Raw genomic sequence first — 14,263 nt, 5'->3', positions numbered from 1 at the left:
CTCCTTCTAACAAACAAAGTCCTCAACAATCAGGCACCTTCAATGAAGGTGGGTATCACCACTGACCTCCTGATACGATACGATTTTGATACACCCGGTCCCAAGTCAATACAATTTCCGATACAATACAATATATGATACAATATTTTAGTTACAATACCAATTTTGCTTTAGTAATGGAAGAGATTCTCAAAGGACTAATGCTGTAAATTCAATTGTAAAAGTAACCCTCTAACCTGCTGCATAATTAAATATTAATATTTACATTGAGAACTGACCATTAAGCAATAGTTATACAACATCATGCACTTTTTATTTAAATATATGACCGACTGTCATTCAGAACAAAAGGGCAACTTAGACTTCCACAAACTGTCAGCAGCTCAGCAAGATGACTGGCGGTGTGGTGAGCTTCAAACGCCCGCGTTTGTAAAACGTGGGACATGAGGGACCAGTTACTGTCAATGTAATGAGAGGTGATTTTCAAGTAGGAATCCGTAGCTCTGCTTGTCCAGCTGTCGCAAGTGATGGCAACTCGCTCTGCCGATTTCATTGCAGTTGCGAAGTTGTTTTTAACATCTCTGTACATCTTTGAGATTGTGACTTGACTCAGTTGTTTCTGTGTCGGTAGCACATACCGTGGTTCCAGTGTCTGGACGAGATGTCTGAAGCCGACATTTTCTACCACACAGTATGGTCTGAGATCCTTGCAGATAAAAATGCCAGAGCCGAAGTGATGTTCTCTGCACATGGAGGTGTGGATGGAAACTTCGTCCCAAATGCTTTCTTCTGGGGAAAGCCTGGTCTGATTCGGAGAGATGGCGTCCATCCTACTTTTGATGGTGCATTTCTCCTATCTAGGAACATAGGCCAATTTATTAGCCATACAAATCCCTGACAAGCACCCAGAGTTCAAACCAACAGGCAGAGCTGCAGTTTAACACGCCCCTCTGCTGGTTCCTTCGCGTTGTCACCCACCCAGCCTATAGAAACTGTGTCTGCCCCGAGGTTATATAAGCCTACACCCAAATCTGGAGGAGTAACTTATAGCAACTTAGTTAATATTAAAACCACTGCTCCAGCAAATCAACCCAATACAACTATTAAATGTGGTTTGCTTAATATTCGATCTCTCCCATCCAAGTCTCTCCTCGTGAACGATTTAATTACAAATTATCAGATTGGTGTATTAGCACTTAACTGAAACCTGGGTGCAGCAAGATGAATATGTTCGTTTAAATGGATCTTCCCCTCCTGGTTACATTAACTACCATGTACCTCGTACCACTGGCAGAGGAGGAGGAGTAGCTGCAATTTATCAGTCAAATTTGGTGATTAACCCTCGACCTAATAGTTCATATAATTCATTTGAGAGCCTTACTGTCAGCTTTTCTCACCCAGACTGGAAAGCAGAGAAACCACTCTTACTTGCTGTGGTGTATCATCCTCCAGCACCTTATTCTGAGTTCTTAGAAGAATTCCCTGACTTTCTGTCTAACTTGGCATTGAATTCAGACAAAGTAATTATACTGGGTGACTTTAACATCCATGTGGACGTCGCTGATGATTGTCTGGCCACTGCGTTTAAGTCGCTTCTTGATTCTGTTGGCTTCTGTCAGAGGGTAAACAAACCCACTCACACTTTTAATCACATCCTTGATTTAGTACTCACTTATGGAACAGAAGCTGACCTCATCACAGTTCTTCCTCAGAACCCTGTCTTGTCTGATCACTCCTTAATTACATTTGAATTTACCTTAACAAATTATATCCTACCTGGGAAAAAATCCCACTTCAGTAGATGTCTATCTGACACTGCTGTTTCTAGATTTAAGGAGCTTATTCCAGCAGAACTTGCTGCCACATCTTGTAGTAATATAATGGGCAGTTATGCTGATTTCACCCCCCGCAGGTAGACTATCTTGTGGACAGCACTGCACCAGCACTCCTTGGGACACTTGATGCCGTAGCTCCCCTGTAAAAGGAGGTTATCAACCAAAAACGAATAGTTCCCTGGTACAGCCCAGAGCTGCGTGCCTTAAAACAGAAGACCAGACAACTGGAAAGGAAGACACATTCCAGCCAGCATGAGGAAGTCCGCCAAGCCTGGAAGGATAGTTTATTAATATATAAAAAAGAACTCCGTAATGCTAGAAGCGCTTACTACTCGTCCCTAATAGAAAAGAATAAGAACAACCCCAGGTTCCTCTTCAACACCGTGGGCAGGCTCACCAAGAACCATAGTGCTGTTGAGCCATGCATCCCCCCAACTCTCAGCAGTAACAACTTCCTATCTTTCTTGACTGAAAAGATTGTGAATATTGGAACAAAGATTGCCAGTAATGGAGGACAGACTACAGTCCCCATAGAAGCACCTCCCAGACTTGGTGCATACTGGGACAGCTTCTCCCCCATCGACCTGTCAGAATAAACTTCTGCAGTCACTTCCTCCAAGTCAGCCACTTGTCTGCTGGATCCCATCCCGACAAGCCTACTTAAGGATGCCTTCCCCTTCGTCAATACGTCCATATTAAATCAAATTAATCTTTCCTTCGTCACAGGTTATGTGCCACAGGCCTTTAAGGTGGCTGTCATCAACCCTTGCCTTAAAAAAACCTTCTCTTGACTCAGATGTGTTAGCCAACTATAGGCCGATATCCAACCTCCCCTACATCTCCAAGATCCTTGAGAAGGTTGTCCTGGAGCAGCTACATGAACATCTGCACAGCAACGAGCTTTTGAAGCCTTCCAGTCTGGATTCAGGGAACACCATAGCACTGAAACAGCACTGGTCAGAGTCTCTAATGATCTTCTTATAGCTTCAGACAGAGGTCTTTTCTCTGTACTTGTCCTTTTGGACCTCAGTGCTGCATTTGACACCATTGACCACAGCATCCTACTTCAGAGACTAGACCATGAAATTGGGATTAAAGGACCTGCCCTTAAATGGTTTAAGTCATACTTATCTGACAGGTTTCAGTTTGTTAATGTTAATAATGACTATTCAGAGTACAGCAGAGTTACATGTGGTGTACCACAGGGTTCAGTTTCAGGACCGATTCTCTTCACTCTTTACATGCTCCCATTAGGTGACATAATACGGAAGCACTCAATCAACTTCCACTGTTTTGCAGAAGACTTGCAACTTTACTTGTCGATGGAGCCAGACGACACAAGCCAGTTTACTTATCTGCAAGACTGCCTAAAAGACATTAAATCCTGGATGTCTTCTAATTTCTTAATGCTAAATTCAGATAAAACTGAGGTCATCGTGTTTGGACCTAAACACCTCAGGGACACACTCTCTAATTGGATCACTACTCTAGATGGCATCACCCTGACCCCGAGTACAACTGCAAGGAACGTTGGAGTCATTTTTGACCAGGACCTTTCCTTCAGCTCCCACACAAAGCATGTGACGAGGACCGCCTTCTTCCATCTGTGAAGTTTCGCTAAGATTAGGAATATCCTTTCCCAGAGTGATGCTGAGAAACTGGTGCATGCATTTATCACTTCTAGGCTGGACTACTGCAACTCCCTCCTGTCAGGATGTCCTTAATACTCTCTAAAGAGTCTCCAGCTGGTCCAGAACGCTGCAGCGAGGGTTTTGACGGGAGTTAAGAAGAGAGAACACATCTCTCCAACTTTAGCTTCTCTCCACTGGCTTCCTGTAGGATCTAGAATCGACTTCAACATCCTTCTGCTGACTTATAAAGCTCTCAATGATAAAGCTCCATCCTATTTGAAAGAACTCATTAGTCCCTACTGTCCCACCAGAGCACTCCGCGCCCAGAATGCAGGTCTTTTAGTGATTCCCAGTATCTCTAAAAACAGACTGGTAGGTAGAGCCTTTAGTTACCAGGCTCCTCTACTATGGAACCAGCTCTCTCCATGGGTCAGAGAGGCAGACATTCTAACAACGTTTAAGTCCAGGCTCAAGACCTTCCTTTATGACAGAGCCTTCAGTTAGGACTGGTTCAGGTAGCTCTGAACCATTGATAGCTATGCTGCTATAGGCTTAGACTGCTGGGGGACACTGGAGCCTGGATCTGCTCGACGTTCCTGCCTGTTAAAAGGAAGGTTTTCATCGCCGCTGCTGTTGCAGGATGTGCTTGGTCATTGAGAATTGTTGGGTGTAAATTCATTGAAGTAGTGTGGTACAAGACCAGCTCTACCTGTAAAGTGTCATGAGATAACTTTTGTTATGATTTGGCGCTATATAAATAAAGCTGACCTGACTTTTAGTAGCAAAGTATGAATCTATTTGTTTCTCTAAGAATTCCACAAATGTCGGGTCTTGTAGCCGTCTTCGTTGAAAACGCCATTTTGTGGGATCATACAGTAGCCTTGCGTCAACATATGTTAATGATACTGCGCCATGGTCAGAGATTACTGTACTATGGTATTTACAGTCCTCAATTTTAGAAAGTAATTGTGAAGAGAGTAAGAAATAATCAATACGGGAATAAGTTTGATATTTTCCAGAGTAGCATGAATATGGGGTTGAATCACATTTAAGGTGCCTCCCGATATCCAGTAGATTTAATTCTTTATGACATGCTGTATCAATTTTTCAACAATTGTATGCATACTATCTATGCCTGTCGAACTGTCTCTAACCAGATCCAGAGAACAGTTTATATCACCAGCTATAATATAATGCCCAGGGAGATTGGAAATATTTAGGAACAAGTCGTTGTAAAATTTAGTATTGTCATCATGAGGACCATATATATTTATCAAATTCATTCTTTCATTAAGAAGAGTTCCCCCGTGCAATGATCCATCTACCAGCTGGGTCTTCAGTCACCCTCTGAACCTGTAGCGGAACTGATTCATGTATTAGTATCATTACCTCACTTGTGTGTGTTGTGTAGGAGGCAGATATCACCTGTCCCTGACATCTCCTTCCTACCCCTGCCACACCCCAGTTCAACAGGTGGGTTTCTTGTAGGACAACAATTTTTGTATGTGGCTGTTTAATCCTACTCATAACCTGCTTGTTTTTTATGAATGTACCCAATCCTCAACAATTCCAGGTCTGAATGTTCACCCTAAATACCTCAGACATTTTGCATTGTGTAATTCATAGTTAAACAATAAGCCCAATATAGATATAACAACAGAGCACACTGAGAGGCAAGAACAAAACAGACAAAGAAATACTAAAAAAAAAAGTAAATAACATAAAAAAGTTACAAAAAACAGAAGGCCAACAAAAAAATCACGAATTCAACAATTCCCAATGAGGTCCAGGCAATCTGGACAACTCTCCTGTTCACTCCTTATGTGGTCTTTTTACCATCTACGCTCTCACGACAACAAGAACAAATAAATGCTATCACCTCCACTTCAGATCCTCTCCTCACTCTCTTATCATAGCAAATTCCACTCATAAGGACACACCATAAATGCTATTTTGCCCTTTAAATTTCAAACATTGCGCCAATATTACTTAAATATTTGTATGCCAAACAAAGAACCTTAATAATGACCAGAAGATAACATATTGCACTATCAGCATTAAAGAAAATACAAGCATTATCCTTCATACTGATTCAGCATGGAGACTATAGGCTGCAACAACGAATCGATAAATCGATTAGAAGTTGATTAGTAAATTCGTTGCCAAACGAATTTGATTATTGATAATTCATCGGCAAAGAAACGCGAGTGTTTTTCACATGTAATGCCGCAAATATATAAGGGGGAGACGAGTAAGAGTTGCGCGCACTAGCGACCACAGATCACAACTACAATGGCGGCGTCTACTGCAGCAGCATGTGGCGATAGGCTGAAAAGAGCTAAAGGAGTATTTCACTCTCATTAAAGAAGAGAAAAAAATTACTTGTAAACTTTGCAAGGAGGACTTTGTTTGGCACGGGAACACGACCGTCATGAATTAACATAGAGCAGAAAGCACGTAGGAGTTTTAGCGGAGCTGGATGAAGAGGCTACAGGCAAGCTTGTGGGCTTGCCTGTAGCAGACTGAGTTGTCTTCGCTTTTAACATTTAAAATGTACTTTCTACAGTGGAAAGCCTGGTTTCTTTTTACCATTCAGTACTGGTCAGGATTAGGGTCCCATCAGTCTATTCATTGCTCTATTTGTGCTATAGAAACATGAACGAAAAAGACGTGATCAATTCACTTAGCAGGTTGCTGATCCGGTCTGGAGCGGAAACACTATGTGCGTGTATGTGTATGTGTAATTACAGGATACAGTAGGCTGGTCTAGATCGGATCCGAGCTTTGAGCAGTAATAGAAACCAGGCTTTAGCATGCACCTTAAAGCCAAGAAATCTACGTCATCTATACATCTATACTTGCTGCATGCCAGATTATAGAATCAAGAACATGAAATGACTAGAATGTATTTTTTCAAATTAAAAATAAATGTTTTCCTTTTTTTATTTTTGTTGTCTTTATTGTTAGTTAGAACATGCCTAAAACAACTTCATGCTAAATTGTAAAGGTAATTGCAAAAACGCGCAATAATCCGATTAATCGATAAAATAATCGCAGATTAATCGAGTTAGTTGCAGCCTTAATGGGGATCATTGCCCAATGTAAAAGAAAAAAAACAAACACTCGGTGTAGGGTAAGAAAGTTGTGCTTTCCTTCTTCAAAACAGAATAAAGTGTCTTTTAATACTCAGTCCAAGAAAAAAAATGAAAATAAATAAAAAAGGCATTGTCATCAACCTTCAAAATAGCCCAAATCATCATATGCCTTTTTTTTTCTTCTTCCCAAATCCAGCAATTTATCAGTATGTAAATTATATCAGTTCAGCAACTTTCAGTCATTCTAGATCTTATTTATTTCTTATCCAGAGTGTGCTGGCATCACCGCCCTGCCACTGCTTGGGTACTGCTACTGATTTTGGGCAGTCTTCACATACATTTTTAGGGCCTGAGCCAGAAGGTACTTCTGGGCGAAGACCCTATTATGTTTGCTCGGCACACTCGTTTTTGTCTAAAATTGCCAAGCAAACCTTGATGAAAAACGAAAAGTAACTTTTTGTTAACAGCACACAACAAAAAAGTGTTTGTTCGATGTTACAAATAAATCCTCTCACACACAGAAAATGTTCCTCTAAAATCTTGCCTGTTTTTTAAATTCCACTTTTCCACATTATGTTTACCTACTCTATTTTATTGAGAATTTTTCCTGAGTGTTTGAAAGAATAGATATCAGGTTTATAGGTGTATATAGAGACAATAGATATAGGCAATGTGAAGACACTTCAATACTCACATGGCAGGCAATGACTTGCGCCTTCCTATCAACTGTCAGAGACACAACTCTGTCTTGGGCCTCTCTGAGGATGGAGCCCGCTTTTTTACAAGTCAGAATCCGCTGAGAGAAGGAGAAAGCAAGTAAAGACCAAGAAAATAATAACAACCCAAGAAAAAGCAAACGAGATCTGTCGTAACCTAAGGCTTATATCATTTATATCATTATTCTTCAGTATGGTCTCATTTCAACGAAAGATAAATGGCTTTAATGATGTCTCGCATACCTCTTCAGGGCCTTCATTCACCTCATCCTCATTCTCATCACAATCATTGCCATCGTCCAGCAGAGTTTTCCCCTTCTTAACCTTAGGCTCACCCTCAGCTTTTTCCTGAGCAGGATACAAGTAGGTGGACAATGTTCAACAACAACTGATGAAACTTCCTGTTGAGTATAATAATCAAACTGTAAAGGAAGGAGTCTATATTTGTATTTGTTTCTTTCTTTCTTTCCTTGATGCTCTACTTCCTAACTGTTGCTTACTATCCTTGGCAGCCAATGGGACATTTTCATCACATGTAGCGTAAAGGTAAAATTACAGGTGCACTCAAAATTTCAGGTGTGTCTGGTTTGACTGCAGAGCTGCATACAACAACAAGCCTGACCATAAACAAATTAGTAGAAGTCATATTTCTCAAAAAATGATAGGTTGCACAATTCTTCTCATTAGAATGCAGGGCCAATATGATGAACATCAACTGGATTAACTAACACCATAGATATTATAATATATATAGCTATTGGAAAGACAAGATTTCTGAATAACATGATACTGATTTGGTTTGTTGTGTCATGTAAGTTCTATCCAAAGTTTTTTTTTTTTTTTTAATTCAAATAAAATCTGAGCTCCAGTAAATAATCAGGAAATCAAAGTGTGTAGCTGTAGTCTTCCTAACCTCCTGCAGGTAGCTGATATCCCAGGCTCGAAGTTCACTGTCTGCTGAGCCTGTTAACAGCCGGTTTTCCTCATTCAGCAGCACCATCCCCCACACCTAACACAGACACAGACACACACACACACACACACACACACACACACGGTACTGCAATTGCATTCATTCCTCTTTTTATAACAAACTGAAAAAATGACCATGCACAGAGATATAGACAGGGGTGCACATAAGCGGTCCGCATGCGTGCATGCGTAAGGAACCTGGACAAATGCGCTCGGCTTCAAAGGCTTTTATACGCTTTTGCATACCGACTGCTACCGACCGCGGGGAAAAGCACTTCTCAAAATGTCAAAGAGACAGGCCCCGCTAAGTAATTATTTTCGTGTTTCGTACGTAAAAGCATATAAAAGCCTTTGAAGCCGAGCGCATTTGTCCAGGTTCCTTACGCATGCGTGCATGCGGACCGCTTATGTGCACCCCTGGATATAGATATGTCAAAAGCTATAGTATATTAATAGTATACTAATGACCATTTAAGGCTGTTGGCTTTGGTCAGGTGGGATCAAAGTGTTATAGTAGTATTTGTTTGTAGCAGAACACTCAAGCCATTGCCACATAAATTCAAAGGAAGAGCAGATCCAAGACCAAAAAAGACATCCTCTACAGTAAGATCAATAATAATCAAACATGTATGAGTGTATTTTGAATTATTATAGCCCACTTAATTTAAAGGTTTTCTATATTTTCCACCCTCCTGGACTATTTGATCAAAGTGTTCCTGATGACGTTATATTCCAGTCAGCAGTCTGAGTAAGCTAACCATCAGCCTCTAATCAGCTAAATGAAGCCAGTCATGTCAGTCAATCATGTCTTTCACATAATCTAATAACAGAATTTCCCTTGGGGATGAATAAAGAATTCTGATTCTGACACAACATATTTCTAATACATCATACATGAGAATCAAATTCAGCATGAGTTTTAACTACCACAAAATATGTCATAAAAGATAAAACAAATATGTACAATATATTGATATGTTACTTTTGCCACAAATTTCCCTGATTATTGTGTGGGGATTTTCTCATATTTTTGCTGAGTAGTTCATGTTCTAAAACAGCAGGTGACGCCATCTAGTTTCCCTTTTATTTGTTAATTTGCAACATTTAGGCAGAAGCAGCTCTGTCAACACTGAATGTGTTTACAATGCATTCTGGAGCCTGGGACTGTTGCTTTAAGACAAATCACTGGTTTAACTAAGCTCATTAACATTGTTTTATACAACTGTCCAGTTGCATACTCAAGTCTGATTGGCTGTTGGTTGACCACTTATCTCTAATAGTGATGGACAGCGTGATTAACACTGCATATATTGAATCTTTGAAAAATAATGTTAACTTTCTGGCTTGGCTACTTAGCTGAAACATGGCTCTATGAACTTGGTGGACAAGGTTTCTGTCCAATTGCCAGTTCGTATCTATTGTCCGTTCAATTTACTCGAGTAATGAAAAACATTTTCATTAAATGAAATTATGGGAGGACTAAGTTACAGCTTGTTACTAACTGTAGATTTTGATTGAAATTCATGAAAATAAAAATTACGGTCTTGATCTATTCTTATTTGGCAAGTGAACATGGTATAAGCACAATAATGCCTTTTGATGGATGTATGTAATGGACAATAAGGGCTTGAGCTGCTTCAAATGGTTCAGGTTCTCTCCAGGACCAACTCCAGATTATGGATACACTGAAGGGTATTATCCCTCATTTGTGCTTTTGATAAAGTTAATGATGAGAGTAGTAATAGTAATAATAGTAATATAATACTCACTTCACTTCGGTGGCCCACCATGGTCTTGAAGCAATGCTGTGTGTCCAGGTCCCACCACTTCACAAAGCTGTCCTTGGAGCTTCACAGCAGAGAAGCACAAAAAGGGTTGTTTTAATGACTGTGACAATCTTTTGATGATTATTTTAAATGTATTAAAAAAATCTAAAAAAAAATATAACAGCCTTAACACCCATAATAAAAATACAATTAACAGAGTTGTTTACGGATTTACAAAATTCAACAATACAATAATAATAATAATAGCATAATAAAAAGAATCAAATAGTTTATAACAGAATAATAAGAATAATAACATGATGAACTTCTAGTCATAATTTTAATAATCATGAACTTAACTGGCAATAATACAAAAACCTGTCAAGCATCAAATCATATTCAAGAATAATGTGAGGAATGCAGGTCAGGAAAATGTATCTAGATGTAGCAAAGGTGGTATGAATTAATGTGACTACGATATATTACATGTAATGAAATCCTGATTATTGGTTGTGTAATGAGATAGGGCAGGTGATAAGATGTTGAAATGGAACTGAGAGTACACACGCTAAATTTGCCAAATTAAACAAGGTCAAAAAGACCGATTGGGCGGAAACCTCTCATTCCCATTTCCTCATTTCCTTCTACCAAATGAATCTCTTCTCTTTTTAAAATGTATGCCTGTTTAACAAGTAGCATCAACTGTTTTTATACAATTAATATTGAATATCAATTAATATGGGCTACTTTTTGAAAGACACAAAATGCAAGAATTCTTTCTCTCTCTTTTTTAAACGTAAAGATTTCATTCAGTTTGGTCAAATAAACTGTAACAGTGTTTCATCATTTGAAATTCATTTTATGCCCTCATGTGGTTGGTGCTATGTGTGCACTGTACATTCAGGGCATGTTCACCCTCATTTTGGTATTTAGAGAGTGTGTAATCAGACCACAAACTACTCATTATTTATAGGTATTGTTAAGGGCCTTACATCAACAATCAGAGTGCCAGGTGGTATTCCCTTTAAATCCCACGTTGCGCCATGACTTTGTGTATTGTGATTTCAATGGTGGACATATTTCATCTTCTGAAGAAACTGACCTCCACATGTAGCATGTGAAGGCACAAGAGTGTGTCAAATAAAGGAGTAGCAGGAATCCACCCAAGCCATCAGTGGTGAATTAGGTCGAGGACGAGGTGCCAGCCAATGTTTCCACATTTTCATGCATGAACAGATCCACACTTAAATGTTGTGCACCCACTCATCTAATTGATGGACCATTTAAATAGCTCGTCACACATCCTTGATCAAAGACCAGGCTCTACTAGGTGTACGGCACAAATTTTGTCGTTTCCCAAAATAGCAATATGCCGTGATTGTGCCAGACAGGTGCAGAGCAAGTTCATTTGCTAAATGGTAAGGGCACATGGTCTGAAAATATAATTTGTGCCAGCTTTAAACTAGCAATGAAAATTACAATCAACTGAGCACCATCTTGCGCCATGCAAAAGGTAGGGCCCCAAGGTTGTATTTTTGGTGATGGTTGTTTCTACAGCATTACACAAACGACTTGTGGTTTTTTTTGTTTAATTTGTTGGAAGGATGTAGCATGGACCAAGGAAGAACAATATTATACATTCTGGGGAAGATTCCAAAACAGTATTTCTTTACATATGCCTTGGCAAAGGACTGAACTCCAACCCATCAGGTGAAAGGTGCCTTACCTGGTGACCAGAAGGTTCTTGTCTTTGAGGAACAAGGTCTGGGTGATAACATCTTTATGGCCTCTCAGTCTATATAGACCACACTCATTGATGACATCCCACACGATAACATCTGTGTCCTGAGGGGGAATACCAGCCAGGTTAGACGTTGATTTAATTAACCCTGGATTTAGAGCGGGCGGCAAGGTGGTGCAGTGGTTAGCACTGTTGCCTCACAGCAAGAAAGTTCTGGGTTCAAGCCCCTGCTCAAGCATGGGCTCTTTCTGTGTGGAGTTTGCATGTTCTGCCTGTACCTACGTGGGTTCTCTCCAGGTGCTCCAGCTTCCTCCCACAGTCCAAAGACATGCAAGTGGGGACTAGGCTGATTGATACTCTAAATTGACCGTAGGTGTGGCTGTGAATGTGAATGGTTGTCTGTCTATATGTGTTGGCCCTGCGATGGACTGGCAACCCGTCCAAGATGTACCCCGCCTCTCGCCTGCCTCTCACCCGAAGGCAGCTGGGATAGGCTCCAGTACCCCCCCCCCCCCCCAAACCTTTACAGGATAAATGGTAGAAAATGGAAGATGGATGGATTTAGTCAATTTTTTTTTGCAAGCAAACACAGACACTGGTGTCTCAGACACCCAAACAAAGCTTCACGACGAAATAGACAACACTTTGAGAATAGAAATGACTTTAAAAAGCTAATGCAGCCTCATAATTTTTTAGAAAGGTACAGAATTAACATCTAAATTTACCTGAAAAAAACATATTACAGAGGTGAAATAATTACATTAAAGATTCTGTCTGGTCCAAAATGACCTGTCCAGGGTGTACCCCGCCTCTTGCCTGTTGATGCTGGGATAGGCTCCAGCCCCACCCCTACCCCCCCCCGCGACCCTTACTAGTAAGGAATAAGCGGAAGATGACGATGGAAGATGACGATTCTGTCTGGTCCAAAATGTTCACACTCTAGCAAGTTGGCAGACAAACCATTAAAGCTCTTTTAGCAAATTACATAAACAAGTCTATATCGTCTGTTAACTGTGTTGGCACTGACCTAAGGAGCTCAGGAGCTGTGTTGAATTTAGTGGATAATTGGCTCTCAAAACTATTGAAGCATGCAAGCATGTGTACAGTGGTCTCTGAAAAGCTATGCCCAGGTTGACACTTTTCTGCAGGACAGGTAAACTAATCTTTGCTAACTGACAATAGCAATTGCACAAGTTACCAATCTTAGCCTCTAACAAATTCATGTCGTTAATGTTAGTGTGTGACAGACACAAGAATGACCCCATGGACTGTCAGTCTTATTACCTCTAATCAAACTTTGACCATATGTGGGGAGTCATGTCAACTTGGCAACCAGTAGAACAGATTGGTGCAGCAAGAGTGTATGCGACACCTACTAAGCTGGAGGTTAGGTTTTAAACCCTCATGTTTATCAACCTCAATTGAATTACCTTGGACCCAGTGACAAGCCTCGCCCCCAGCATGTCATAGCATATCACAGTCACAGCAGACTTATGACCGTTGAAGGACACATTGCTCTCTCCATTCAGCAGGCTGAAGATCCGCACTGCGCCATCTTCGTAACCCACAGCAATATGGATGCCATCAGGTGAAGGGCACAGAAAGGTCACCTCATGCTTCTGACCCAACAGGATCAACACCTTGACAACGAGAAATAGGGAATGCTATGGTTAGTTGCACGAGTAATAGTCTGCTCCTGTAACAACTAGGTGCTTCTCACCTTCTCTGCTTTTCTGACGTCCCAAATGAAGACATGTTCGCATGCAGCCACAGCAACATAGCGTCCCCTCTCTCCCTGACGAAGGGTCACATAAGAGATGTTGGCTTTCTGACTGCCAATTACTCCAAACACCGCACTGGAAACATATCGTAGGTACTGCTTGGTCAACACCATGTCTTACTGTCTCAACGGTCAGGTGACTCCTGCTGGACCAAAACATTTAGAGAATTTGTTAGAATCAACAACTTTAGCGAGCTAACTAAGCTAAATGTTGAGTAAATGTAAGCAGTATTGTCATTTCAGAGATTTGGTAATTTTTACATTCTGAAAGCTCACTTAACTACACACTTTTATTGGCTGTTTTTATGGGTTAACCCTAACCCTAACCCTCTATTTAAATCAAGGTGGACTGACGGTAGAGTTGTCTTGAGGAAATTCAGAGAAGTTGGATCAGCCTGTGGTCTCATTTTAGTCACTCTGATTTTGCGTAGTATGCTGAATCCAGAACACAATGGGTAAATTATCGGTTTCCACTGATCGTTCTTGCGTTATTTTCTTCTAAACGAATTCTCTTATGAAGTCAAATCTTTTCAACTCGAGTATCACAATTATCGACATCTGGGATGCGTGATTTTTATGTGTTCCCTATACCTTTTATAGAGTAGTGTGTACTGTATTTTAAGGCAAATGTGCCAAAAAATGCTGATACTTAAATAATAAACCCCAACAACTTATTTTTTTTTTACGTATTTTAGCTACTAAACGCAAGATAATAAACATTAATGGG

The 14,263-nt window shown here is 40.4% G+C and overlaps 1 protein-coding gene across 5 annotated transcripts in view; it reads right to left on the bottom strand.

Annotated features, from left to right (window-relative positions):
- wdr3 (WD repeat domain 3) overlaps positions 1–14,263 on the bottom strand; it is a 40,764-nt gene that overhangs the window by 26,002 nt on the left and 499 nt on the right. For 2 of the 5 annotated variants that reach the window (XM_086221329.1, XM_086221333.1), the window contains exons 2-8: positions 13,477–13,679; positions 13,187–13,396; positions 11,742–11,860; positions 10,019–10,097; positions 8,191–8,286; positions 7,521–7,625; positions 7,256–7,357 (exon numbers count right to left, since the gene is read on the bottom strand). In XM_086221329.1, the coding sequence (XP_086077455.1) occupies positions 7,256–7,357; positions 7,521–7,625; positions 8,191–8,286; positions 10,019–10,097; positions 11,742–11,860; positions 13,187–13,396; positions 13,477–13,650 (885 nt within the window). In that variant the 5' untranslated portion in view covers positions 13,651–13,679. Of the gene's footprint in view, positions 1–7,255; positions 7,358–7,520; positions 7,626–8,190; positions 8,287–10,018; positions 10,098–11,741; positions 11,861–13,186; positions 13,397–13,476; positions 13,683–14,127; positions 14,219–14,263 lie in introns of those variants that run through there. The other 3 variants (XM_086221330.1, XM_086221331.1, XM_086221332.1) reach the window with 2 other exon arrangements.

The sequence above is a fragment of the Aulostomus chinensis genome, chromosome 12 (assembly GCF_037954235.1).
Source record: "Aulostomus chinensis isolate RoL2024-O1b breed Wild chromosome 12, RoL_Achi_v1.0, whole genome shotgun sequence".
In the NCBI taxonomy this organism is placed as follows: Eukaryota; Metazoa; Chordata; class Actinopteri; order Syngnathiformes; family Aulostomidae; genus Aulostomus; species Aulostomus chinensis.
This window is presented reverse-complemented; position numbering and strand designations above follow the sequence as displayed.